The sequence below is a fragment of the Acartia tonsa genome, chromosome 1 (genome assembly GCF_053477335.1).
Source record: "Acartia tonsa isolate MP-2025a chromosome 1, ASM5347733v1, whole genome shotgun sequence".
NCBI lineage: Eukaryota > Metazoa > Arthropoda > Copepoda > Calanoida > Acartiidae > Acartia > Acartia tonsa.
Window position 1 is genome coordinate 8,435,586 of NC_137260.1, and position 27,498 is coordinate 8,463,083.

The 27,498-nt window shown below is 31.3% G+C and overlaps 4 protein-coding genes across 6 annotated transcripts in view; all 4 read right to left on the reverse strand.

Moving 5' to 3' along the window:
- Positions 1 to 1,293: 1,293 nt before the first annotated feature.
- Positions 1,294 to 4,540, reverse strand: LOC145312309 (copper chaperone for superoxide dismutase-like). The gene is made up of 8 exons (XM_080151556.1): positions 4,368 to 4,540; positions 3,845 to 3,914; positions 3,477 to 3,630; positions 3,037 to 3,153; positions 2,647 to 2,767; positions 2,364 to 2,444; positions 1,941 to 2,027; positions 1,294 to 1,509 (listed from the first exon to the last, which is right to left on the reverse strand). The coding sequence occupies exons 1-8, from the start codon at positions 4,506 to 4,508 to the stop codon at positions 1,441 to 1,443; spliced, it is 840 nt and encodes a 279-aa protein (XP_080007682.1). The 5' UTR covers positions 4,509 to 4,540; the 3' UTR covers positions 1,294 to 1,440.
- Positions 4,541 to 4,668: 128 nt separating this feature from the next.
- On the reverse strand, positions 4,669 to 9,504 carry LOC145312163 (leukocyte receptor cluster member 1). The gene is made up of 7 exons (XM_080151353.1): positions 9,277 to 9,504; positions 8,486 to 8,571; positions 7,794 to 7,989; positions 7,358 to 7,441; positions 6,911 to 6,990; positions 6,173 to 6,578; positions 4,669 to 4,924 (listed from the first exon to the last, which is right to left on the reverse strand). Exons 1-7 carry the CDS (start codon positions 9,340 to 9,342, stop codon positions 4,706 to 4,708), a joined length of 1,137 nt encoding a protein of 378 aa, XP_080007479.1. The 5' UTR covers positions 9,343 to 9,504; the 3' UTR covers positions 4,669 to 4,705.
- A 140-nt stretch (positions 9,505 to 9,644) lies between these two features.
- LOC145312362 (uncharacterized) lies at positions 9,645 to 26,038 on the reverse strand. The gene is made up of 4 exons (XM_080151602.1): positions 25,211 to 26,038; positions 19,437 to 19,714; positions 10,282 to 10,372; positions 9,645 to 9,862 (listed from the first exon to the last, which is right to left on the reverse strand). Exons 1-4 carry the CDS (start codon positions 25,382 to 25,384, stop codon positions 9,776 to 9,778), a joined length of 630 nt encoding a protein of 209 aa, XP_080007728.1. The 5' UTR covers positions 25,385 to 26,038; the 3' UTR covers positions 9,645 to 9,775.
- A 108-nt stretch (positions 26,039 to 26,146) lies between these two features.
- LOC145312073 (CDK5 and ABL1 enzyme substrate 2) overlaps positions 26,147 to 27,498 on the reverse strand; it is a 29,612-nt gene continuing 28,260 nt past the window's right edge. Inside the window, exon 16 of one of the 3 annotated variants that reach the window (XM_080151210.1) lies at positions 26,147 to 26,754. In XM_080151210.1, the coding sequence (XP_080007336.1) occupies positions 26,614 to 26,754 (141 nt within the window). In that variant the 3' untranslated portion in view covers positions 26,147 to 26,613. The remainder of the gene's footprint in view (positions 26,755 to 27,498) is intronic. The other 2 variants (XM_080151219.1, XM_080151225.1) reach the window with 2 other exon arrangements.

Genomic DNA, 27,498 nt, shown 5'->3' on the forward strand with positions numbered 1-27,498 from the left:
ATACCGGCATTTTATTATAATAGGCAACATGTCAAAATAAAGAAAAGATATAAGAAATACCTACACTTTAACATATTTTCGTCATAATAATTATCATCTAAAATTATATTTCAACATATAAATATACAACAACGAAATATTACAGTTACAAGTATATGTATGATTCACCTTATTTCATAACATTGATAAAAATACGTAGATATATTTGCGTCTACGCACAAAAAGTACGTTTACGTAATATTTTTTAGTCATTAAAAACACTATTATATGTATTTTTACAAAATCATCACTAAAATTGACAAAATATCTGTTGCTAGCGACTATAATTTAATTCAACACCCTGTTGCATTTTCAAAAAATTAAAACTGTTATTTTCATCTTCCATAAATCCATGGGCCAATATTTTTGTGTACACGTGCGCATTTCATAATTGACCGCGGCATTCAGAAAAATCACCAAACCTCAAATAACATTTTTTCTTTTATTTTCTCTCTCAAATCATCTTGAAAAGATATAAACCATATATCAATGCATATCCCCGTTGATGGTACACAAAATTAAAAAATAAATAGATCAATTTTTTGGTTAAAAAGGTTTGCGCTCAGTGTTAAATCAGTGTTTTAATACTGGGTACATAAAAGATTTTTATGTCCAATATCCCCTTTGAATTTGAACCCCTAAAATCTTATAAATAAATTGTTCAGTGCGTCGTCTAAAGTTTGTTAAGATCTCGTAAATGGCCTGACAAATTGTTTAACAATTATTAAATAAGCTATGTATTGGCCAAATTTAAAATTTTATGCCCTTCACCGGGCAAGTTTCAACCCATCAGAAGAGGTCACCCCCGATAAAAAAAAAGGAAAACAAAATATGAATATGTGCGGGCATCAATTTTTTTAACACCATCATAGACAAAGGGCGAAGTCACAAATTAGTTGAACAGAAAAACTATTAATTAGATACATCAAATCACAACTAAATAATGATTACTTTTTGAATACATACAACATAATAGGAAGAAAAATTTAAATATAATATTTGTTTATTTCTAACAAAAGTGTAAATTAATAACGTAATAATCACAGATAGGTATATTCATAGTTACAAAACATATTTTAAGAATTTTCATTAATTCGAGCAAAATAAATCATAGGAGATCGATTGAGGATAGATTAGTTTTTACCGCATCGTATTATAGATATCTTTCCGTTGAAATTAAAAAGAAAAATTATAAGATTATATCAGGCATTGGCTAATAAAACTGGTATTAATTTCAAGATTTTTATATTAATATTCGTGAAAAATTGTCTGCAATTCGATGGTATACATGATTTTTCAGTATTGCTGAACACCAGTTCTAATCCACCGTATATCAATCGGTTTCAAAGCCATACTGGCAAAATTCTTCTTCTGCAATATTCAGTATTGAAAATAGCTGTATTAATTTTCTCTTCTGCCTGGTCCAACTAAAGGTTTGATTCTCTCATCCCAAATTGTTACTCCATCACACTGAATAAATAAATCCTATATGTTAAAGTCACAGGATGTATGTATGACTATTTTCCGCTAACTCAAAGCTTGACATTCGTATGACAATTCTCATGGTTTTTTATGTATTAGTCAGGGAAAAGTTATAGATTTAATAAATTTGAGGGGAGAGCGAAACTGCATAACAACATCTTCCTCTCCATTTTTTTTCATGTAAGCGGATTCCCCACCCCCACCCCAAAAAAATAAAAGATAAGGTGGGAAGGGGTATGCTGAGAAAATTAAAAGTAACTTTTCCTCAAAGTAATGCTTATATTTCTATAAATTCTTTGGTTCCATTATATCTTAATGTGTTTATATTATATTCATTAATAAATTCAACTCAGTTCAGCCAGGAAGACGTATTAACATACCCAAGTTATAGAGAAGCTAGGCTACTATTTAAGTTATACCTGGCATATTTTCTTAGTATTTTCTCCAATTCCTGCTGATCTTGCGATTATTCCACAGGCCAAGCCAGAACCACAGTTTCCGTTTATCTAGAAAACAAGGAATATTATCCAGGAATAAGGTATAGCTAGAAAGCAAAATTAATCTAAAAAAAATATTTTGGGGGCAGATATATAGGTCTTAAATTCTACTATGTGTTGCCACCCAACGACAGCTGAAAATCACGTAGTGGTTTCATGAATTATTCGAATTTATTTCATTGTTGGTATAAGCAGAGTGTTTCATTTGTTAAAAACTGTTTTGACTTAGACAAGTTATATTACCTAGTCATTTTTAAAACAAATCCTTTAAAAATTGGAGTATAAAGTTATCAAAAAAAGGAAACAAAATTTTATTTGACTTATTAGAAAAAATATGCACAATACCTTTGAAAGTAGACTGCTCCCTAGACCAAGATCATCCTTGTTTTCTGACACAACAATGCCGCGCCCAATTATATCCCAAACCTAAAGAAAACTGGTCAAAATATTTTTTTAGGAACTAAGAAAGAGGATATATCTTTATATTTTCTAGAATTAAAAATTGGCCCTATTGTACCAAAACGTAGCTTTGTTGAAAATGACAAGTTATATCTTCAAAATAACTCCTCAATTTAATTGACTTTCCTTTACTTCTATATAAAGACAACTAAGAAAACTTTTAACTTACTTTTAATACATTATCTACAAGTCTAAAGCTTGCCCTGCCATTGTGATCAGCTGTTATATTTCCTAGGTCACCAGCATGACGGTCAGTCTCACCATTTTCCGGTGAGCCATGCCGGGCATTCCTTGAAAGAAATAAGAAATCAAATTAGGAGATTGATACATAGCGACAACTTACTATTCTTAACTCGACTTAAAAGAAAAAAAGAAGCAAAATACACATTAAGCAAAGAATTGCGCAGCCCCATCTAACAGATAAAATAGCAACAAAAGAAACAATACCTTGTGTTTAAATAGTTGTCAAGTGATAAAATATTTTTTTAAAAAGTACATTAGTACAAAAAAACTGATTCTTAGTTATATTACCATACTAAATGGCGCGAAAACAAAATACCTTGGATTAAAATGGTCGCCAAGAGTTCCACATCCCCTGCTGACGTCACCAGTTTCATGAACAGCCAGACCATGTTCTCCAGGTGAGAGTCCGTCGATTGTTCCTTCTATCACACAACTTAACATATGAAGGTTTTTTTTTACATGATATAATAGAACATGTTACTACTATCATGGTTTTCTAGTATACCTAATAAAATGGTTGGTTGGGTGTTATGTGATATCATAAGAAAGGGTGTGGGGATTTAACGTTTTCGACGCCAGTCTGCAAGTAATCTTATTGTGGATACTTTTGAATTCTTAAGATAATTAATCAGTAGGTAAGCAGTTACCCATAATATAGATTTGTGTTTGATAAATATCATCAAAATCAAGAAAGTAGCACTCGAAATAAAACAATACTACAACGCCATGGTTCATACATATTTATAAATAATGTACCTGGTTTTGCTAATCTGATTGAACCTTATAACTCCTTGTGTCCCAGGGGTGAAATAATCCCCATCCTTGCCCAGCATGGCTACAGCAGCACCCAGACTCTTGCCACCAGCTACACCTCCTTGACCCACTAGCACAGCCACTTTACCCGTACTTTCTGCACAGAATAGAAATATTTCAATAATGTCTAAATTGTACAAAAGAATCTTTATTGACTTCTCGTTTATAGAATATTTAATGTATACCATCAAAAGCTGTTGTGCATAAATTTTAGCGAGAACGGTTTTGGCAATTTTTTCTATTATCTTCCAACAAAAGAACACTTACTACTTTATATAATATGATAAAAGAGTCACAAATTAAATACCTACCTATAAAAGATTTAAGCTCATCGGTAGATTTATTTGAAATAACTTGAACAGACTGAGTCTCCAGATTTATCTTAAAATATACATTATTTTAGACATATGATATTATATTTAAATATTTTAAGATTTGATGATTCAAACATCTTTTAGGTATATATTTCAGAGCTGTACTATAGATTTATGAACTATGTGATTTGTAGATCAAAAAAGAAAATCACATTTGCCTTCTAGAAATTTAATGTCCTCTGGAAAAATACAGACAAACTAACAGACCAAGCGTGTGTTAAAGAGTAGAAGCGTATTGGTAGGGAGAAGCTTTACAATAAAATGCCTTCTAACTATAATAGAAGCTGATTAAATCAAACTTTTGTAACCGAAATTATATGACCGTCAAAGCATCACCGACAAACTAACAGACCAAGAAAATTAAATGCTGGATGCTAATGGGTAAGGGGAATCTTCACAAAAAAAAATCAGCCTTATATCATGAATAGCAGCCGAGAAACTCACGTTTTCCTAACATTACCTTGACATCGTTTATTCCCCTCTCCATTAAAACATTTTTGATTTTCTGTTCACAATTATTACAGGTCATGTTGACAGAAAATTCTACAGTAGCTGCCATGTTGGTACTGCCATCCTGTTCAGTTCCAGGTATACCAGGCATCTTTATTATGTGTCTGAAAATTGTAAATTTAGTTTATTTTTCATTGAAAGATGGATCTTTTTAAAAGTTTATAAAAGAAACAAGGATGACAACATTCATAAGTAGCGAAGCTCTAAAATGTATGAAACGACAAACAGACAAAATGAATTAGGTATAGAAAAGATGTTTTGTTGATATAACAAAAATAACAAAAAAAACTATTCAAGCCAATATTTCTTTTTCGGATCAAGTTTATTTTGTCTCGCTACTTCCGGATTAAACTGGGAATTATAGGTTTGTTTTAATTTGGGAGCTTCGTCCTTTGCTGGCTTTCCTTCCTTTGTTTCCCCGTACAAGACTTTGTTGGCCCGAGCACGCTCCGCTTTTTCTCGCATTAATCGTTCTTGTCGAAGCTTTTCAAGACTGGCTTTAGCTTTCTAAAATTGTAAGAGATTATTAGTATTAAGTTAAACAAAACTAAAGTTTTGATTATAAGGTGTTTGATAATTTTTCTACAAAAAGATGTTTCATCTAGGAACCGAAAAATTATATACCTATAGCATCGTATCACAGACTATTTTCCAAAAATAGTAAAATAAAAACCATAAAATTAAGACTAGTTTTAATCATATAATTGTACAATCTATATCCGCGTAAAGCTGTTTATAATACGATGCGAGAAATAAGGGGGGGGGGGGGTTAATGCAACCATCTCGTAATCAATGATTAAATGGCACTTAGAATTCGAATTTCGATCAGAAATTTTGCATCAATAATCCTTGGTAGGTCTATTTTCCCTAAATCGAACAAAAAGTTGGAAAAGTAACGGCTAACGGCTGGCGGCTCAGCTGTTTTGCCATTTTATTACTATCTTAAGAGCAAAAAAGTCACGAAACCTATTTTCACATAATACTTTTTCTCACTCAAAAACCTTATCAAACGGTTCTAGCCGGTAGCTGTTGGTACTAGAAATTTAAAAATTGGTTATTGCTATCATTTAACATGAATTAAACCAAAAATATGTTTTAAAAAGTTGATTCCTACGTAATTAATGATGAATTTGCCCTGAAAATAGGCAAAAAACGGCTAAACGGCTGAGCCGCCAGCCGTTACTTTTCCAACTTTTTGTTCGATTTAGGGAAAATAGACCTACCAAGGATTATTCATGCAAAATTTCTGATCGAAATTCTAATTCTAAGTGCCATTTAATCACTGATTACGAGATGGTTGCATTAACCCCCCCCCCCTTATTCTTTAATCATTTTTCAACTGTTAAAAAATAATTCCATAAAATATATTATTTGTTATTACAGAATAAAAATACTTTATAATCGTTATCAACATTTAGTCAAACTGTTGATATCATTTGTAGAATAGTTGTAGGCAAAATAGTTTACCATTAAAATAGATATCAGTGCAAGTGCCTTTTTTTTTTGTTGGTAATTTTTAAGTTTTTTTGCTTTAAAAATGCCAGCTAGGACAAATGCAGGTGTGAAAAACGTCGGAGTAAACACTTAACATAACCAATTTTAAAACATCTTATAAGTTTTTAAATGCCTAACCCCTGCGGGAGGCTGTTTTGTATATATAAATAAATGTTTAAGACACTCTTCCGAAGTTCCGATTGTTCACTCCGACGTTTGTCACTCCCTCATTTTTCATAGAAACCATAAATACCATCTTACCTTCTTTTTTCCATAATCTGAATCTGAACTAGCACTCGAAGATTCGGAAGATTTTCTCTTTTTCTTTTTAGAAGATTTTTCCTTCTTTTTAGAACTTTTCTTTGTGTGCTTTCTATCACTTTTTCTTTTCTTTTTATGTCTTGAAGAACTATCAACATCAGTTGAACTATCTCTTTTTCGTTTCTTTGTTTTTCTCTTTTTATGCTTATGGCTGCTATCACTACTTGAGCTATGGCTTCTTTTTCTTTTTAACTTAGAGCTTTTTTGGCCATTCTCAATTGCTTTTAACTCTTTTTTATCCTCGTGTTTTTTCAGGGATAAAGGTTCATGTTCACAGCCTAAACGTTTTTTAAGCTCTAGAAGAGGATCTAGAAAGTTTTTCTGTTTGCTTCCAACATCTTTGCCACTAAAACATTTGTTTTATTGAAATTTTTAAAAGAGTGGGTCGATTTTCAATCTTTTTTTATTTTCAATGTCCTGCATTGCATACACCTAGGTACTGTTTAAAATTATCTAAGAAACCCCAAAATGAAAAAAAATATAATTTTCTACCTTACGTTTTTTACTTGCTCCTTTGAAATTATTATTTAAATGGAAGGGGGGGGGGGGAGTATTTTGCAAGTTTTATGCCATTTCATATAACTCAAAATAGCTTAAAACCTGCAGGATAATAAATATCACACTAATTCGTATCAAACGAATTTAATAAATATATTTTTATGTACAATCAAATTTTACCTATCCTCTTGCTTATTTTCTACTTGTCTCTCTGGGAGTTTACGCCACCAAACCTTTTCTCCAGTTAATTCCTCTGTATCCTAATAATATCAAAATATTAAGCCACCAATGTTTACGCCTCTAGAGGTACTTCAAGAAAGTGGAGGAGGGAAGGGTTGACAATCGACCCTCAAATTTTTGTATTAGTTGTAGAAAGAAAAATGACCCACCCGCAAAATAGTTATGAATCGTAACTGGACATATAAGATGCCTCACTATTTAGGAGAGCCATATCGGTCCAGCAGGTAACAAGAACCTTCAGTACAAACAAACAGTAACACAAAGAAGTAAAAAAACCCAGAATTAGATACCTATGGAGAAAGAAAGTTATAAAAAAAAAGAGAGAGAAGAATGACAAAACAGAGTAAAAGTCCATAAATTTCATATATTTATGTTGAAAAAAATTACCTGTCCTAAATAAGTTAGATAACCAACTTTTTTCTCATATTCCTCTTGTTCCCGTTTCTTTTCAGCCGCGTTTTCTTCATTGCCCTTAACAAATGATTATGATACTTTTCTATAATTGTTAAAGGTTCGACTCAGAGAGACGGAGGACAATTGGCTTAGTAGACTAGTCCTTAAAGTTTTTTAATAACGTTTTCTTATTCTCTGGCTCAACAACTTTGGTGACTTTAGGGGACTTTGATTGGTTGGTTCATTAAGTTGAGTTTTCAAACGTTTTAACCAACAAATTTAATCTACGGAAGGTGTAATTTTGTGTATCATCATTTGGGATGTACATTAATTTATCGGCCATTGATATATAATAGTTGAATTTCAAAAGAACTTGTTTCTAAGTGACAGAAAAGTTGTTAGCATATCATGTAATTAAATATATTTTTACCTCAGTCATTTTCTCTCCGTTCTCGAGATTTTGAAAGAAGTTGACATGTCCCGCCGCATTAGTGATGCTATCCACCTCCTCTCCCGCCGCCACACCACCACCATAGCTCAGTTGCTTTGCATCAACTTGTTCTTGTTCTAGTTCCCCTGACGCACTGCTGCGTGGGTCATAGCCTAGCTTGGCCCGGGCGCGAGATCTAAATTATTTTTAGATATAATAACATGTTTAATGGGGGAGGGGGGGGGCGGGTATCGCAGTTGATACGACTCTCCCTCCCCCCCCCCTGATTGAGTTCTCCTTTATAAAGAAGCTTCACAAAGGTCACGGGATAGTTTTAGGCTTTCTTTATTGTCTCCAATCTACCCTTATTAGATGTTAATAAACAAGATTTAGCTAACCATATGCCGACATTTTTAGTATTTCATTAAGTAGTGTCATATATTTTTTTAAAGTATTCTACCCATAGAGAGAGTGAGGGGACAATGGGCCATTTATTACACTAGTATCCATAATATAATAATAACGATTTTTATTCGTTGGCTCAACAACTTTGAGGACTTCAATGAATTTTGATTGGATGATCCATTAAGTTAAGTATTCAGACGTTTCAACCACAAAGAAACTACAGAAGGGGTAATTTTGAGGATGTACATCAATTTTATTGTCTTCTCCCTTTATATCAATGATACTACCTGAGAAGGTCTGTTCTGGCTTCCTGTTCTGCCAACTTTCTCCTTCTCTCCATCTCTCTTTCCTCTTCTGCCGCCTTCGCCTCATCCCTGCACGACGTTTATTATCCATTATTATTGACCTTATTTTAATCTTGTCTGAATCTCATATATCTTAACTTGACTTTGATCTCCGATATGATATTATCATTTTTTAAAAAATTAGTCTAGTCTGAGGAAAATTCAGAAATACTATGAGGTATAATAAGAATATGGCAACAAGAATTTTTTTTGGGGGGGGGGGAAGCTGGTATTTATCCCTTTACTTCCTTGGGTTTTGCTCTACTGACGGTACTTTTTAGAAGATATTAAAACTCATTTTCGAAAATATGAAAGACTATTTTTTTATGGGGGAAGAATGAAAAAAATATGTGAACTATAAAATGAGTTTGGTCGACATGTACATAAGAATTGTAAAGCAGCCTTTTAGGTAAATTTTTCGATTTTATTTAAAGATTTAAGTAAAACATAGTGGGAACAGGGGTTAATAACTGTATGTTCACTGAGTGGGGACCCTGTGCCGACTTTCAATTGGGTCTTTAGATATCAGCCAATAGCGTCGAATATTTACATATCAAAGTTGCTATAAAAGAACAGAAAGCAATTTGCTAACAGACAAAAAAGATCCCCACAACTAGAACCATGTATTTGTGTGGGTTATACAGTACAGCTATGCTTATACATTCATTATTTAAAGCGTAGCTACTTTAAAACAAACGTCTTTCTGTATGTTTAATAGAATGGATAAAACCGTTCCTGCGCACTCGCGCAATATTCTCTTTTGTCCGCACATGCCAATTCTTTTTTGGCAAAATATTCATCTTAACATCTGAAAAAAATGAAAAAAATTAGATAAGAAGCTGTTTTTTTTATTATTCATAACATGGTAATCAAAGACATATGTACATAGCTTTAAAAAAGAAATGGGATATAATTCCTTGGAAAACTCAAGCACAAATTTTTCATTATTTTGTCTCAAAGTGTTTTTATCTATTTGTTAGTATACTATATCATGTTGCTATATTAACAAAATATAATAGAACAAGAAATTTTCATACAAAAAAACAAAGACTGTTTTTGTTTTGGTGCCACTCCCCTTTCCTTTTTTCTTGAAAACAATTCATTGTCTTTGAAATTGAATTATGAGAAATTTAAAAACTAATTCAGGTACATTTATGTTTTTATCAATGCTACAGCGCGATCAGCTGATTTGTACATGCGATCAGCTGATTTCTACATGTGATCAGCTGTTTTCTACACGCCCTGTTGTATCTTCTCTAGCAGCAGTTCTATCCGTCCTGACATCAGCGGCTGGCCCCGCTTATTCTTCTTAGACATTACCTGAAAAAAGGACAAATTTTAAGATCTCGGAAATTCCTGGTCCGAAAAAATCATTCTTTTCAGAGGAAGAATTAGTAAATGTATAGGGTTGGTATTAGGCTATTTTCCTCACCTCCCCTGCTTTTCACCTAGAGGTTAGGGGCGAAGCAACTAGTTTTAGATATGATAGTACAGTAACTGTAATATAGTAAAAGGGAAACATTCTATATAATTTTTTAGTACAGTAACTGTAATATAGTAAAAGGGAAACATTCTATATAATTTTTTATAATGTTCAAACCAATGACATATATAGACATGTTTGTAAGTGTGCAGGTCGGATCGTTGGGCTTCTAGACTTTTCTTAATTAGAGAGCAGCTGCTATACAAGCACATAATTCCCCATTTGTATGTCCATCCATAAATGAGCTAAAAGTTACCTTTTGTCTCTTAACTTTCTGCTCTTTGTAGAGTTTCTGTTTTTCTTCTTTTTCTTGCATCATTTTTTCATATTCTTTCTGTTTTTGTTCCCTAAACATATTTTATTAATCTTTAAAAGCTTAGCTTTTAAGTATCATCAATTACTCCATTCAATAAAATGGCAGATATCCAAGGCTAAAAATTTCATGGATACAGAGACAAAAGGCAGTTAATTCAATTTTTGAGCTCTAACTGGTGACTTCTAAAATGGTGGGTCTGGCTCTCTGACATATCTTAAATTTGGCGAACTTAAAATCTTGCAACGCATTGATAGAAACAAATAATTTCTACTTATGATATTTACATTCCATATTTAAATTTAATACAAATTATTAAAGAATTAAATTTTGTATGACAAAAGCATAGATAATAATTTTAAGAATTAGCGACGGTATCGCAGATTTCTTCGCAAGAAACTAAGTAAAAATTTTGATTAATTCTAGGATGACTTTACAGTTTATTTTTAGTAGCGAATTTACTCTATGTTTTACCTTTATCGGTTGGTCCCCTTTATTGACCTTAATAGGTCGAGGGGAGGGGGGGGGGGGGATTGAACGTTCACTCTGTTATCTCGGTTTCTACTAGAGCTAGACGGCTAGAAATTTTTGTGCAAGTCCCCTGTTTGATATTAAATTTCCGACAATAAGTGGATCAAAGTAATTTTTACTTTTTTATTGAACAACCTTGTTTTTTTTAGGGCCGTTTTTACTTAGAAATTTCAAAAGGCTGTAATTTCTGTACTCTTAAAGCTAGAAGAAGAATTTTTTTCAGAAAATGTTTACCTTTATGTATATACTAGCGGCTACACCCCTAGAAGCCTCTAGGGGCACTGGTAGGAGGGGGAAAAGTCGACCTTATCCAATTTTAAATTTGCGTTTAAAAAGAGTTAAAAAATATTTTTGGGGGGAGGGGGGTAAAGAAACCCTCTCCAAAAATAGTTCAAAACCTTCCCAGGACCTATAAGAAGCTTCACAGTAAAGGAGAACAATATCGGTTTAGCAGTTAGCGAGATCCTTCAGGACAGACAAAAAACTCTTACTACTTTATATAATAGGATAATATTAGAAATCCCAAATATAAATTTCGGCGGCGGCAGCTGTACTTGGCAGTTTCCGGACGCTGCAGACAAAAGTCGGTAAGAAAACGGCGCTGGATTTTTATGAAATTTAAATATGTCATGTATACATGTTAGAACAGCTTAGGTTTAAAATTTCAAGTCTCTAAGTCGAAAATTGCGGTCACAAGAGCCTTACAAAAAAAGTTCATGAAATCAAAAGGTTTGTTGTTTGATTGATATGTGGGGGGGGGGGGGGGCGGATCTGACACTTTTGCGTAAACAGGGAGTATAGGCCTTGTCTTAGGAGTGAGAGGATAGGTTATTTGGGGAAAAAGTTTAGTTTTGGTGTGTATTTTCCTTATATTTAAAAATTTTTTGATAGGTCTCCAGGTTCAGGTGCTGCAGGCTGGAAGGTCATTTCTGGACAGGTATAAATGAAAAAAAACTAGTTTGAAGAGTTAGAGATAAACTTATTAAACCAAATATGCATCTTTTGGGATGTTATGAGCATATATGAAGAAAAAATAAAAATCAGCCTCCAGGTTCAGGTCCTGCAGGCCTCCAGGTGAATCCTGGACAGGTAAAAAATAAAAATTTTCACTTTTAAAGTTAGAGCATAACTTCTTTAACAAAAGTTGCTACTTTATAATTAGTATTAACTAATTTAAAGAAAAATTTGAAATTGGGCTCCAGGTTCAGGTACTGCAGGCCTCCAGGGGGATCCTGGACAGGTAAAAAATAAAAATTTTAACTTTTAAAGTTTGAGCAAAACTTCTTTAACAAAAGTTGCTACTTAATGGATAGTATTAACTAATTTGAAGAAAAATTTTAAATCGGGCTCCAGGTTCAGGTACTGCAGGCCTCCAGGTGGATCCTGGACAGGTAAAACTAAAAATTTTCACTTTTAAAGTTAGAGCATAACTTCTTTAACAAAATTTGCTACTTTATGGATAGTATTATCTAACTTCAAGAAAAATTTGAAATTGGGCTTCAGGTTCAGGTACTGCAGGCCTCCAGGGGGATCCTGGATAGGTAGAAAATAAAAATTTTCCCTTTAAAGTTAGAGCATAACTTATCTAGCAAAAGTTGCTACTTTATGGATAGTATTAACTCATTTGAAGAAAAATTTGAAATCTGGCTCAAGGTTCAGGTAATGCAGGCCTCCAGGTGGATCCTGGATAGGGGAAACTAAAAATTTTCACTTTTAAAGTTAGAGCATAGCTTATTAAAGAAAGTTGCTACTTTATGGATAGTATTAACTCATTTGAAGAAAAATTTGAAATCTTGCTCAAGGTTCAGGTAATGCAGGCCTCCAGGTGGACCCTGGATAGGTAAAAACTAAAAATTTTCACTTTTAAAGTTAGAGCATAACTTATTAAAGAAAGTTGCTACTTTATGGATAGTATTAACATATTTGAAGAAAAATTTGAAATCGGGCTCCAGGTTCAGGTACTGCGGGGCCTCCAGGTGAATTCTGGACAGGTAAAAACTGAAAATTTATATTTTTGAAGTTAAAACTTATTTAACAACAGTTGCTACTTTATGGATAGTATTAACTTGTTTGAAGAAAAATTTGAAATCGAGCTCAAAGTTCATATACTGTATGCCTCCAGGTGGATTCTGGACATGTAAAAATTAAAATATTTAACTTAAGAGTTAGAACTATATCTATTTAACTAATTCAAAGAGAAATTTTAAATCGGGCTCAAGGTTCAAGTTAAATCCAACCATTTTGTTACATTTTGAATTATATCTGCAAAAAAAATAATATCAATTGACTAAAATAAAAAAAACATATTGTCAACAGGTCAGTCACTAAAGGAAGCCTGCAGGAAATACACTGCTCTAACTGTGGTAAAATTCCAACAAGTAACAATTTAATGAGTTAATACTATCCATAAAGTAGGGTAAAGCGGGGCGATCTCGGTTTTGAGGTGAAGTCGGTATTTTTTTGACCACCTTCATTAAATGACATTTTTCACCATGTTCTAATCGACTGACAGAAAAAAACATAAAATCAAATTTGTTCCTTATTTAATTGCCTACAAAAAAGTATAAAATGAAATTTTTGTGAGATGAATTGTTAGGGTACTTAGTGGGTCTTAAAGTCGGACGACAAAAAATTTTTTTTTCGATTTTTTTGCTTCGGTCGGAAAAACGGTAAGTTGGCGAAAAACTGGTAAGAGCTAGAGCTTAGACGTCTTCAGGGGACTTATTAAGAATCTAATAGGCTATCCATTTCCGTTTAAAACTTTAAAAAAGCTTGCAAAGTTTTTTCTTAAATCGACTAAAAGTGAAGCGGGGCGAATTCGGTTTTTTCACTTTTTATACTAACTTTTTCAATTTTATATAAAAAAGTGAAATTTTCGAGAAAAAAAGTCAAATTTCTCGTACTTAGAAAAAATTTATTTTTTTTGTAGAAAAAATTGTCCGATCTTCATAATTTTTTTTGTGAATGCTCTTTATTACATTTAGCAACTTTAACCTTTAGGGCAAGCTGTAATTAAATCAATATGTCATAGGTTTTTTGAAGCTGGAAAATCGACCACAGGTTTTGCCAAACTTTTCTCTTTTTTTCAACTTGATTTTTTTAGGAAATTTTGCTAATAGAACTTATTTTTTTTTGGCCAAATCTATTCAAAATTGCCTGAATTTTAAGGATCAGGCCTTTAAAGTCATAAAAAGTTATTTTTTCTAATAGTATTTTTATGTTTTTTATCAAAAAAATTTTCGAAAAAAAAGTCAAACTTCGCGTACTTCGGAAAAATTATTTTTTTTAGTAGAAAAAATTGACCTAACTTAATAAAAATTTTTGTGCATACTCTTTATTACATTTAGCAACTTTTACCTTTTGGGCATGCTGTAATAAAATCAATACGTCATCGATTTTTCGAAGCTTGAAAATGCCCTACCGACTTCGCCTCAAGGCGGGGCGAAGTCGGTGCCGTTTTAGAGATCAATTTTGACAAACTTCCCAATGTCCTAGGTTTACGTCCTTTTAGGACATGATCGACTTTTCCGAGATCTTTCTACTGGTCTTGGTCCTATTTAAAAAAAATAATTTTTACGATTTGCAGGTTCAAAAAACCGAAAAAAAGACCGAGTTCGCCCCGCTTTACCCTAGCAACTTTTATTAAATGAATTATTCCCTAATTTTAAAAATGAAATTTTTAGTTTTTACCTGTCCAGGATCCACCTGGAGGCCTGCAATACCTGAACCTGGAGCCCAATTTCAAATTTTTCTTCAAATATGTTAATACTATCCATAAAGTAGCAACTTTCTTTAATAAGTTATGTTCTAAAGAAGGCGTATCAACTTTTTCACTTTTTATTTAAGATAGCTAGCCGGTTCTTTTAGTAAGTAGTAGATGTAAAATTTTTCATAGAATTCAGATATGCAATCGGTTTTTTTGTAGACCTCTTATTTTTGAAGTAATTTAAGTTTTTTAAAAAAATAATTAAGTCAGTTTTAAGGTACTAAAACGCAACAAAATAAAAGAAGAAAATGGCCAGTATGAACAAAAATAGTAAGATCTTTAATTTGACACCTTGCTTTTAAAATTCTGTTGAGTAATTATTGAAGAAATCAATTTTTTTAACCTCGGTTTAATCAAAACTTTGAAGTAAAATATAATCTCCCACAGGCATAAAAATATGGGTTCATATATACCTTTAGAATCAGAAAAATGTTACGAATCCATTGTAAGCAAAATTGAAAAAAGTAAAAAAATAAAAATAATAAAAATGGCCTAACGTATTATTTTTTACAGGTAACACTTAATTGTAACTATTAAACTAGCCAATCACAAGTCTCAAAAATTGACTAATTGGGAAGCTTAACCTCAAAACCTCAACCAATAGAATTGACAAAAAAAAAGGATAATGTTCATAGAATATATACAATAGATACTACAATGAAAATAGTGATACTTACATAACATGTAAAGAACGAAAAATTATGAACAAATATGCTTCAATCTGTTTATAAACTTCAAAACAATGCAGTTAAAAATGCTTTATTGTTTCTTGTGTTTAAAAAATATCTGTTACATTGTATGTATATTTATTTAGGTTTATTTCAAGTTTCAAGTTTTCAAGTTGTTCAACCCTTTAAAGCCGAAAATTATGATTCTTAAAATAAACTTATATTTTTTATTATAGTTTTATAAAACTTTTTCAATTTAGCTTACAATGGATTCATAATATTTTTCTGATTCTAAAGTTATATATGAACCCATATTTTTTATGCCTGTGGAAGATTATATTTTACTTCAAAGTTTTGATTAAACCGAGGTTAAAAAAATTGATTTTTTCAATAATTACTCAACATAATTTTAAAAGTAAGGTGTCAAATTAAAGATCTTACTATTTTTGTTCATACTGGCCATTTTCTTCTTTTATTTTGTTGCGTTTTAGTACCTTAAAACCGACTTAATTATTTTTTTTAAAAAACTTAAATTACTTAAAAAATAAGAGGTCTACAAAAAAACCGATTGCATATCTGAATTCTATGAAAAATTTTACATCTACTACTTACTAAAAGAACCGGCTAGCTATCTTAAATAAAAAGTGAAAAAGTTGATACACCTTCTTTAAAAGTAAAAATTTTCAGTTTTTACCTGTCCAGAATTCACCTGGAGGCCTGCAGTACCTGAACCTGGAGCCCGATTTAAAATTTTTCTTCAAATTGGTTAATACTAGTCATCTTGTTGCAACGTTAAATTAATAAGTTATGCTCTAACTTTAAAAGTTAAAATTTTTAGTTTTTACCTGTCCAGGATCCACTTGGAGGCCTGCAGCACCTGAACCTGGAGCCTGATTTCCAATTTTTCTTCAGATGAGTTAATACTATCCATAAAGTAGCAACTTTTGTTAAATAAGTTATGCCCTAACCTTAAAAGTTAAAATTTTTAGTTTTTACCTGTCCAGGATACACCTGTAGGCCTGCAGTACCTGAACCTGGAGTCCGATTTCAAATTTGTTAATACTATCCATAAAGTAGCAACTTTAATTTAATAAGTTATGTTCTAACTTCAAAAGTAAAAATTTTCAGTTTTTAACCTGTCCAGAATTCACCTGGAGGCCTGCAGTACCTGAACCTGGAGCCTGATTTAAATTTTTTCTTCAAATTGGTTAATACTAGTTATATTGTAGCAACTTTTGATTAATAAGTTATACTCTAACTTTAAAAGTTAAAATTTTCAGTTTTTACCTGTCGAGAATTTATCTGGAGGCCTGTAGGACCTGAACCTGGAGCCCGATTTAAAATTTTTCTTCAAATATGTTAACACTATCCATAAAGTAGCAACTTTTGTTAAATAAGTTTTGTTCTAACTTCAAAAATAAAAATTTTCAGTTTTTACCTGTCGAGAATTTATCTGGAGGCCTGTAGGACCTGAACCTGGAGCTTGATTTCAAGTTTTTCTTCAAATTAGTTCATACCATCAATAAAGTAGAAACTTTTGTTAAATAAGTTCTGTTCTAACTATAAAATTAAAAATTTTCAGTTTTTACCTGTCCAGAATTCACCTGGAGAACTGCAGGACCTGAACCTGGAGGCTGATTTTTATTTTTTATTTATATATGCTCATGACATCCCAAAAGATGCATATTTGGTTGAATAAGTTGATCTCTAACTCTTAAAACTAAATTTTTTTTTCATTTATACCTGTCCAGAAGTTACCTTCCAGCCTGCAGCACCTGAACCTGGAGCCCCTTGCCGCACATTTATCGGTTGGGGGTAGGGCTCAACGCCCTCCCCCCCTTCTCTATTATCTCAGTGCATGGCCCTTGTTGGATAATGAATTTCCGACTATAACTGAACCCAAGTCAATTTTCGCTTTCTTCGCCCTTTTATTTAACAACCTTTGTTTTTAAGTCCTTTTCTACTTAAAATTTTCATTTTTTATCTTTGAAGCTAGAAAAATATTTTTTTCAGAAAATGTTTATATTTATATAAATTTTATAATAGAAATCTCAAAACATAAATTTCTGCGGCCGCAGCTGTACTTGGCACCTGCCAGCCACCGCAGTCGGCGGTCAGCGGGAAAACGGCGGATCTTAATAAAATTTTGATACGTTATGTAGGCGTGTAAGAAAAGCTTAAGTTTAAAATTTGAAGGCTCTATGTTAAAAATTGCGGTCACAGGAGGCTTTTAAATCATTCTGGAGACCTGGAGGATCAGGACCTGCAGGATCATACCTGGAGCCTAAAATTGACTTGAACACCTATATTTCAAATAAATTAACCAGAATAGCTAACTGTCCCATAATGATAAACTCACATACAGACGGACAGACCCTAAATATAGAAAATCTTTGCTTTTAAAAAACTAATATTTATTCACTCACTAACAAAATTAAAATGTTGGCAGATAAACACATTTTTTAAAGCAAATCTACTCTGTAACTCACTTTGTTTTTCTACCTGTTAATCTGTCACTCTGTTTCAAAAGCTCTGAGGAAAATACAAAAAAATATAAAAATTAAAAATAAAAGCAGAAAAAAAGTTACATTGACAAGCTGACAGACATTTCAAATTATAGATAAACTTCGTCAACAATTTCAAGATCCATATTTCAACTAAATTTATTCCTGTAAACATAATTCACTTTGATACGAACTTATTTGAACACATGCGAACGAATTCAAATTAATAGATACTTGATCTAAAGTTCAAATAAACGTTACTAAGGAATTAATTTTATAACATATATAAAATACATTATTATATAGATTTTTATTTTTTTAAAATCTTAATTATTGGTGGTGAATAAACCACTTTTTTGAACCGCCCCCATAAAACGTTCCCATGTATAAATTAAAGAATTATTTCTCTTAAAGAAAGTACACAAGATTAATTATTTTTTTCTTCTTAGTATTTAAATTAATTTTTGAAACAAAGTTGGAAAAGAAGAGATTTTAATAATCAACTATTATTTCTTTTAAAAAAATTAATTTAAATATCTGAAAATTTGCCGTAAGTTCTTAGTTGGTAAAAAACAAAATGATTTCTAGTAGCGGGGCTACTCTATTACTATTAATATTACAGAAATTTTACATGAGTATTAAAGTAAATATCATAAGATTAGCGCCAGTTTTGTTAGCTTAGGCATTTGGAACCTTGTTTTCACTTATTATCCACGGAAAGATGTCTATAATACGATGTGTTAAATTAATCAACTCAATTTATTTAGGATCTACAATATTTTGATATATAAAATATATTTGTTTTATTTAATGAAAAAAATATATTTCTTTTATTTCATGAAAAAAAATATTTTCTACTTTTCATCCCTTTTGTCCTTGTTAACACAGTATAAACTTTGTACAGCAGAGAAAGAGTGGGCAATGACAAGAGTCCCCAAAGTTTTAAAATAACTTTTTTTCATTAGTTGGCTTAACAATTTTGGGGATTGGGTCAATTTAAATTGGTTGCTTCATTAGGTTGATTGTTCACACTTTTCAACCACAAATTTTAATCTACTGAAGGGGTTATTCTAAGTATCATCATTGGGGTATATATTAATTTATCGGCCATTGTCTTATTATCATTATCCCTTTAGATCCATTATACCCACTACTGTATACCCCTTCTAATTTAATTTGCTTTTGTGTATTGATGAAACAATATGCTGAAGTGATAGCATGTGGAAATGAACGCCCACCGTTGAATTGGTACCTTCCCCCCCAACTAATTTGTCTAACTACGCCTCCCACAATACAAAACTGTATAAAAAGTCGTAAGAAATTAAGACGGAAAAAACTCGAGATATCTGTCATGCACGTAATGCGTGGACCCACCATTTTAGGGGTCACCCTCTAACTCAATATTCTTAAAAATTTATCTAGAAATATGAATTTCAGATCCATTGTCCCATGTATGCAATGATGCATCCCTACAAAATTCAAACTGTGCATTATATAGTACGATGTGCCATTCAATGGTCCAATAATATTTTCTTAATTTTTCTATATTTTTAATAACTCTAATATAGCGCAGAAAAATTATTGGAATCCGACACCTTTGACCAAAATTTATAAATCATATATACCAACCTTTCAGCCATTTTTGCATTATATTTTTCTTGGGCTTGAACAAATAGCGGCTTTTTACCCTCAAATTTTTTATTGAAGTTTTTTTGGGGTCTATTATTTTGTGGATTTTCTTTGTTCTTTTGTGGAATTTCTTCATTATTTGTCGAAGATTCTTGGTGAGTTTCAGAATTACCCATTGTTGGGTCATACCCAGCCTCAGCATAAATGCTTTGAATGTCAAAAGTTTTATTCTTTAGTTCTTTTCTCTTGTCAGAAGTCCTAAATTTTTCTTCTTTTCTCTACAATAAAAGCATAATCACAATTTATTGGCTTGAGAAAAAAAATGAGTTAGAAAATGAAATACAAAAAAAGAAGGTACGCTTATCAGTACTGCTCTCATGTTTTAAAGTTTTAAATAACCAAGAGAACCATTAACTGAATATCAAAGGCCTCGACAGAGTCAAAGAAACAATAAATGGATAATATATCATTAAGTCAAACCTTTACAAAGACTCACAAAACCTATCTGCAAATAAGATCCACACAAAACCTATATGTCAGGATGGCGCTTATTTCTCTAGTTTGTCTATTGAATGTATAAACTGAAGTGTTATGGAGATCTCAAATTTGTGACAAGCTTTTTATATTGACCGGGTGAGCTTATTCTTATTTATGGTAAAAACATTATTTCCAAAGAAGGTGTATCAACTATTTTTTTTATAGCTAGCCGGTTCTTTTAGTAAGTAGTAGATGTAAAATTTTTCATAGAATTCAGATATGCAATCGGTTTTTTTTGTAGACCTCTTGTTTTTTAAGTAATTTAAGTTTTAAAAAAAAAAATTAAGTCGATTTTAAGGTACTAAAATGCAACAAAAAAAAGAAAGAAAATGGTCATTATGAACAAAAATAGTAAGATCTTTAATTTGACACCTTACTTTTTCAATTCTGTCAGGTAATTATTGAAAAAATCGATTTTTTTAAACCCACGAGAATAAAAACTTTGAACTTAATTTTATTATTTCACAGGTAAAAAAATATGGGTTCATATATACCTTTAGAATCAGAAAAATATTACGAATCCATTGTAAGCAAAATTGAAAAAAAAAGTTTACAATATAGTATATAAACTACAATAAAAGGAATGATATGAAAATATCATATTATATTGTACAGGCAACGTCTTAATTCTTGAATTGAGTATAAAAATGGGAAGGGGGTAAAGAGGGGGCAAAAAAGGGAAGACGATAGTGTTGCCTGAACAAAAAATATAATTGGCCATTTGTTTATTTTTTTACTTTTTTTCAATTTTGCTTACAATGGATTCGTAATATTTTTCTGATTCTAAAGGTATATATGAACCCATGTTTTTTATGTCTGTTTGAGAAAATATTTAGGTTTAATGTTTTGATTAAACCGAGGTTAAAAAAATAGATTTTTTCAATAATTACTCAACAGAATTTTAAAAGTAAGGTGTCAAATTAAAGATCTTACTATTTTTGTTCTTACTGGCCATTTTCTTCTTTTATTTTGTTGCGTTTTAGTACCTTAAAACCGACTTAATTATTTTTTTAAAAAACTTAAATTACTTTAAAAATAAGAGGTCTACAAAAAAAACGATTGCATATCTGAATTCTATAAAAAATTTTACATCTACTACTTACTAAAAGAACCGGCTAGCTATAAAAAAAATAGTTGATACACCTTCTTTGAATTTTGAAACATTATTGTAAAAGCTCATTTTAAGAAGAATTAAAAACAAGGATGACAACATCCATAAGTAGCGAAGCAGAAAAAATATGTATAAGAATTTAAAGATTAGTGGTCAAAAGCATGTATATCAGGAAAAAATCACAAAACCTTTTTAACATTTGTTTTTAATTTCTTAATATTTATATTTCAGTACTATGACTAACAGACTGTCAGTCAAAGTAAATGGATGCTCAAAACAACGGGAAATTTAATTTTGATATTTTTAACTACAAAAATTTTTAAAATCGGACCATAAACACCAAAGATGTGAGGAAAAATGTGAAAAATATGAAAATAGCCAAAAACCTGCAAAAAGGCAGTCTGACCGCCATTGATGTTTTCTTGAAACGACAGGAAATTAAATTTTGATATCTATAACTGAAAAACTTTGGAAATCGGACCATAAACACCAAAGGTATGGAGAAAAATGTGAAAAATACAAAAATAGCCTAAAACCTGCTTAAAGGCAGTCTGACCGTCATAATTGTTTTATTGAAAAGACAGGAAACTTAATTTTTATACTATATCTAAAAAAAATTTTGGAAATCGGACCATAAACACCAAAGATATGGACAAAAATGTGAAAAATACAAAAATAGCCTAAAACCTGCTAAAAAGCGGTTTAACCGCCATTGATGTTTTATAGTTAATTGTGCTCCTTACTAATGGAAATGTTGTCAAAAAGTTTCAGTCTTTTATCTTTTATATCTTCACGTTTCCCCCAAACTAAGACATACGGACATACAGACAGATGGACATTGCAAGTTATAGAGTAGATTCGCTACTAAGGGGGGGGGGGAAGTTTGTACACTTATAGGAAATGAAATTCAGTATCAAATTTTGGGAGGGACGTGTGGGCTTGTGTTTATAGTTATCGACCTAATTCTTTTTGTAAAAGCTCTTATATGACTGGATGTACACGGAAAACTTTTAAAATTGAATTTCGGGACTTTCCTTCTAGGGGATAGTGGAGCAAAAGACCCCCCAAAACACTAAAAATATGAGTTCTGAGCTTATTTTTAGAGATATCAACCTGATTTTTTTAATGAAAAATTTTTAAAAATAACTGAACTTAGTAACCATTACACATTTCATTTTGGGACTTTCCTTCTATGGGCTTGTGGAGCAAGAGACCCCCCAAAACTAAGAATAGGAGTTCTGAGCTTATTTTTGAAGATATCAACCTGATTTTTTTAAAAGAAAACTTTATTAAAATAAATGAACTAAGTAACCATTACACATTTCATTTTGGGACTTTCCTTCTACAGTCGTGTGGAGCAAGAGACCCCCCAAAACTAAGAACAGGAATTCTGAGCTTATTTTTGAAGATAACAACCTGATTTTTTTTTAAGAAATCTTTTTTAAAACAACTGAACTAAGTAACCATTACACATTTCATTTTGGGACTTTCCTTCTAGGGGCTTGTGGAGCAAGAGACCCCTCAAAACTAAAAATACAAGTTCTGAGCTTGTTTTTAAAGATATCAACCTGATTTTTTTTTAAAAAAACTTTTTAAAAATAACTGAACTAAGTAATCATTACACATTTCATTTTGGGACTTTCCTTCTAGGGGCTTGTGGAGCAAAAGACCCTCAAAACTAAGAATAGGAGTTCTGAGCTTATTTTTAAAGATATCAACCTAATTTTTTATAGAAAACTTTATTAAAATAACTGATCTAAGTAACCATAACACATTTCATTTTGGAACTTACCTTTTAGGGGCTTGTGGAGCAAAAGACCCCCCAAAACACTAAAGATATGAGATCTGAGCTTATTTTTAAAGATATTAACCTGATTTTTTTCAAAGAAAACTTTTTTAACATAATTGAACTTAGTAACCATTACACATTTTATTTTTGGGCTTTACTTTTAGGGGCTTGTGGAGCAAAAGACCCCAAAAACTAAAAATATTAGTTCTGAGCTTATTTATTAAGATATCAACTAGATTCTTAAAAGAAAACTTTATTAAAATAACTGATATAAGTAACCATTACATATTTAATTTTGGGACTTTCCTTCTAGCGGCTTGTGGAGCAAAAGACCCCCAAAAACTAAAAAAAGAATTTATGAGCTTATTTTTAAAATATCAGCCTGATTTTTTTAAGAAAACTTTTTTGACATAACCGAACTAAGTAACCATTACACATTTCATTTTGTAACTTTACTTCTAGGGGCTTGTGGAGCAAATAACCCCCAAAACTAAAAATATTATTTCTGAGCTTATTTTTAAAGATATCAACCTGATTTTAAAAAAAAAACTTTTTAAAATAACTGAACTAAGTAACCATTACACATTATTGATATCTTTAAAAATAAGCTCAGAACTCATATTTTCAGCGTTTTGGAGGTCTTTTGCCCAACCAGCCCCCAGAAGGAAAGACCAAAAATGAAACCTGATTTTTTTAAAGAAAACTGGAGCAAAAGACCCCCCAAAACACTAAAAATATGAGTTCTGAGCTTATTTTTAGAGATATCAACCTGATTTGTTTAATGAAAACTTTTTAAAAATAACTGAACTTAGTAACCATTACACATTTCATTTTGGGACTTTCCTTCTATGGGCTTGTGGAGCAAGAGACCCCCCAAAACTAAGAATAGGAGTTCTGAGCTTATTTTTGAAGATATCAACCTGATTTTTTAAAAAGAAAACTTTATTAAAATAACTGAACTAAGTAACCAATACACATTTCATTTTGGAACTTTCCTTCTAGCAGCTTGTGGAGCAAAAGACCTCCCTAAACACTTAAAATATTTTTAAGAGCTTATTTTTAAAGATATCAACCTGATTTTTAAAAAAATCTGTTGTGGCTACGTAGTTTAGTTATGTGAAAAAAGTTTTCCTCATAAAATCAGGTTGATAGATATCTTTTAAAATAAGGTCAGAACTAATATTTTTAGTGTTTAGGGGGTCTTTTGCCCCACTAGCCCCTAGAAAGAAAGTCCCAAAAATAAATCTGTAAAGGTTACTTAGTTCGTTTATTTTTAAAAAGTTCTTTGAAAAAATCAGGTTGATATCTTTAAAAATAAGCTCAAAACTCCTTTTTATAGTTTTGTGGGGTCTTTTACTCCACAAGCCCCTAGAAGGAAAGTTACAAAATGAAATGTGTAATGATTACTTAGATCAGTTATTTTTAAAAAGATTTCTTTAAAATTCAGGTTGATGTCTTCAAAAATAAGCTCAGAAATTCTATTTTTAGTTTTGGGGGGTCTTTTGCTCCACAAGCCCCTAGAAGGAAAGTCCCAAAATGAAATGTGTAATGATTACTTAGTTCAGTTATTTTTAAAAAGATTTCTTTTAAAAAAATCAGGTTGATATCTTCAAAAATAAGCTCAGAATTCCTGTTCTTAGTTTTGGGGGGTCTCTTGCTCCACAAGACCCTAGAAGGAAAGTCCCAAAATGAAATGTGTAATGGTTACTTAGTTCAGTTATTTTAATAAAGTTTACTTTTAAAAAATCAGGTTGATATCTTCAAAAATAAGCTCAGAACTCCTATTCTTAGTTTTGGGGGGTCTCTTGCTCCACAAGCCCCTAGAAGGAAAGTCCCAAAATGAAATGTGTAATGGTTACTTAGTTCAGTTATTTTAATAAAGTTTTCTTTTTAAAAAATCAGGTTGATATCTTCAAAAATAAGCTCAGAACTCCTATTCTTAGTTTTGGGGGGTCTCTTGCTCCACAAGCCCATAGAAGGAAAGTCCCAAAATGAAATGTGTAATGGTTACTAAGTTCAGTTATTTTTAAAAAGTTTTCATTAAACAAATCAGGTTGATATCTCTAAAAATAAGCTCAGAACTCATATTTTTAGTGTTTTGGGGGGTCTTTTGCTCCACTAGCCCCTAGAAGGAAATTCCCGAAATTCATTTTTAAAAGTTTTCCGTGTACATCCAGTCATATAAGAGCTTTTACAAAAAGAATTAGGTCGATAACTATAAACACAAGCCTACACGTCCCTCCCAAAATTTGATACTGAATTTTATTTCCTATAAGTGTACAAACTTCCCCCCCCCCCCTTAATTTTATTTTTATGAATTAATAGGTATGCTTTTTCCTTAAGTTTATTCAATCTGTGTTTCATGTAGGTTTCCCTTTTACTCTTCCATTGTTCTAATTTACCTTTTTTATCAAATTTTTTCTTTAGAAAAGCTTTTTTGTCAAAGGGTCTTTTTTCTTTCTTTCCATCTTTTTGGACATTATGGCCCTTTTTGCGTTCTACCTTTCCCATTTTATCTGTAAAAATCAACAATATATTAAGTTATGATATTATACATATACTTTTTTTTACAATTTCCATTTTTATTTTGATTTCATACAGGTACAAATACAAATATAAAATTTAGAGTGGAACTTTGTGATTTTCATATGATGCTACACTTAATTTTTTTTAAATTTGAAGAAAAGTTTAGAGCTTGTTTCTGAGAAAAACTTACTATGTTTATTTTTAAGAAAATAAAGAAAAGATTTTGTACATTTTTTATGTGCTTTAAAAATATTTCTATTTGTATTAGTCAATACCTACCATAATACTTATAAAAAAAACAGATAAATTATAGATAAAAATAAAATCTAATAACATAATAAAATCAGATCACCAAAAATGAGGATTTTTACATTGAGGTAAGGGTTGCATTATATCAATTAAATTTGTGAGGGTTTGGGGTTTCATCATAATAATAATTAAAATTTTGACACAGAATGAAAATAAACAAAAATAATATTAATTTACATTTAAATTACAAAAATAATGATAAGAATCTAAAAATTTCATAGACAGCATACCTACACTTTTAGTAATTCAATAAAAAAAAGCTTTTTTTGGGAGTGGGGGTGATTGCTAAATATTTTACTCTAAATATACCTAGGGATTGTTGATAATAATATAGGAATCTGGTAAAATTTAAAAAGTGGATTTTGCTTTGTTTCTTGATTTAAAGGTTAAACTTAAAATAGATAGAAAGTATTATATAGTATACCTATGGTAGTATTAATTCCATATGTAATTCAATAGTTTGTATCGACTATCAAATTAATTACTATAATTTAAGTTGACTATATAGCGTTATATAAAAATGTTTATGGCTGATACATTATTTACATAAAGATATTCTAATGATATTATTACTCTTTTATAATCATAATGGAAATGTACTAAGCAAAAGAATGACAATTTTGAATGGTAATTTTGAAAAAAGATTTTACATTGAATCTTTTTTTATTTGTAATCTTTTAACTTAGGATAATTCTTTCTTATTATCTGAGCCTATAATAAAGAACAAAGATACCAACCAGAAAATAAGTAAAAAGTAGCTTAGTAACAAAAAAATTATAAACCTTCCCAGGATCTATAAAAAGCTATTTTGTAAAGGAGAACCATATCGGTATAGCGCTTAGCGAGATTCTTCGCTACAGACGAAAAAAATTATACAATAGGATTGTATCTGTTATAAAATCTATCTATGTTTGATAAAGTAAACGTTGATAATGTGGGAAGACTTCAATAGTTGGAACATGAAGGCTAAACTCCAGAGCAACAAGGATGGCAAATTCAGAGGCGAGAAGATCCCGTCGGTTCAACCGAAATATTGTTTCTGTTTTCTAAAACATAAAATTCATACATTGTAAAGGGGGGAGGCGGATGTGCCACTTTTTGAAACCAAAACTAAAAGTCAACAAAGGAACTCAACTAAAAAAAGAGTTACAGGTCTGAGATTTTGCATGGCAGTTGCTTTATAAGGGTACACTATGGAACTGTGAAGAAACTGCGGCGCAACCGCCGAAAACCGCCGTTTCCCGCCGATTTTTTTTGCAATTTCTCGGCGGTTTTCGGCGGTTGCGCCGCCGTTTCTTCACTGTTCCATATTGTAACCCTATAAAGCAACTGCCATGCAAAATCTCAGACCTGTAACTCTTTTTTTTAGTTGAGTTCCTTTGACTTTTAGTTTTGGTTTCAAAAAGTGGCACATCCGCCTCCCCCCTTTGTAATATTATAAAAAGAGATAAAATTTGAATATTATTAAGCTTTCGTATTTATTCTTGTAATCCTTGCATCCTTGTAAAAAACTACATTAATTCCCCACTCCCCCCCAAAAAAATTTACCAATTATAAAAAAGCGTTATTAAGAAAAATAATTATAAAGTTGCTTTATTTTTTTGTACCTAGGGTTTGTAACTTTTACGTTGATTTAGAAAAACAATTTTACATAGAAACGAGCCCAAATCGTGGGCAAAGTTAAGACTTCTTTTTTTGCATAATATTTTAGAATTCCCATGTTCATATTGACTCCATCCCCTTAAAACTGACATGTAATATAATCAATGTGATGCATTAAGTTATTTTTA

Coding starts and splice junctions, on each gene's coding strand:
- LOC145312309 (XM_080151556.1), bottom strand. CDS start 4,508: ATGCCTGGTATACCTGGAACTGAACAGGATGGCAGTACCAACATGGCA. Junction 3,154..3,476: donor AATCAGATTAGCAAAACCAG/GTACATTATTTA, acceptor TCATATGTTAAG/TTGTGTGATAGAAGGAACAA. Junction 2,028..2,363: donor GGAGCAGTCTACTTTCAAAG/GTATTGTGCATA, acceptor CTTGTTTTCTAG/ATAAACGGAAACTGTGGTTC.
- LOC145312362 (XM_080151602.1), bottom strand. CDS start 25,384: ATGGGAAAGGTAGAACGCAAAAAGGGCCATAATGTCCAAAAAGATGGA. Junction 10,373..19,436: donor AATGCAAAAATGGCTGAAAG/GTTGGTATATAT, acceptor AAATATGTTTAG/GGAACAAAAACAGAAAGAAT. Junction 9,863..10,281: donor AGAAAGTTAAGAGACAAAAG/GTAACTTTTAGC, acceptor TCCTTTTTTCAG/GTAATGTCTAAGAAGAATAA.
- LOC145312163 (XM_080151353.1), bottom strand. CDS start 9,342: ATGAATATTTTGCCAAAAAAGAATTGGCATGTGCGGACAAAAGAGAAT. Junction 8,572..9,276: donor ATATTGCGCGAGTGCGCAGG/AACGGTTTTATC, acceptor ACGTCGTGCAGG/GATGAGGCGAAGGCGGCAGA. Junction 6,991..7,357: donor ATCTAACTTATTTAGGACAG/GTAATTTTTTTC, acceptor TGATATTATTAG/GATACAGAGGAATTAACTGG.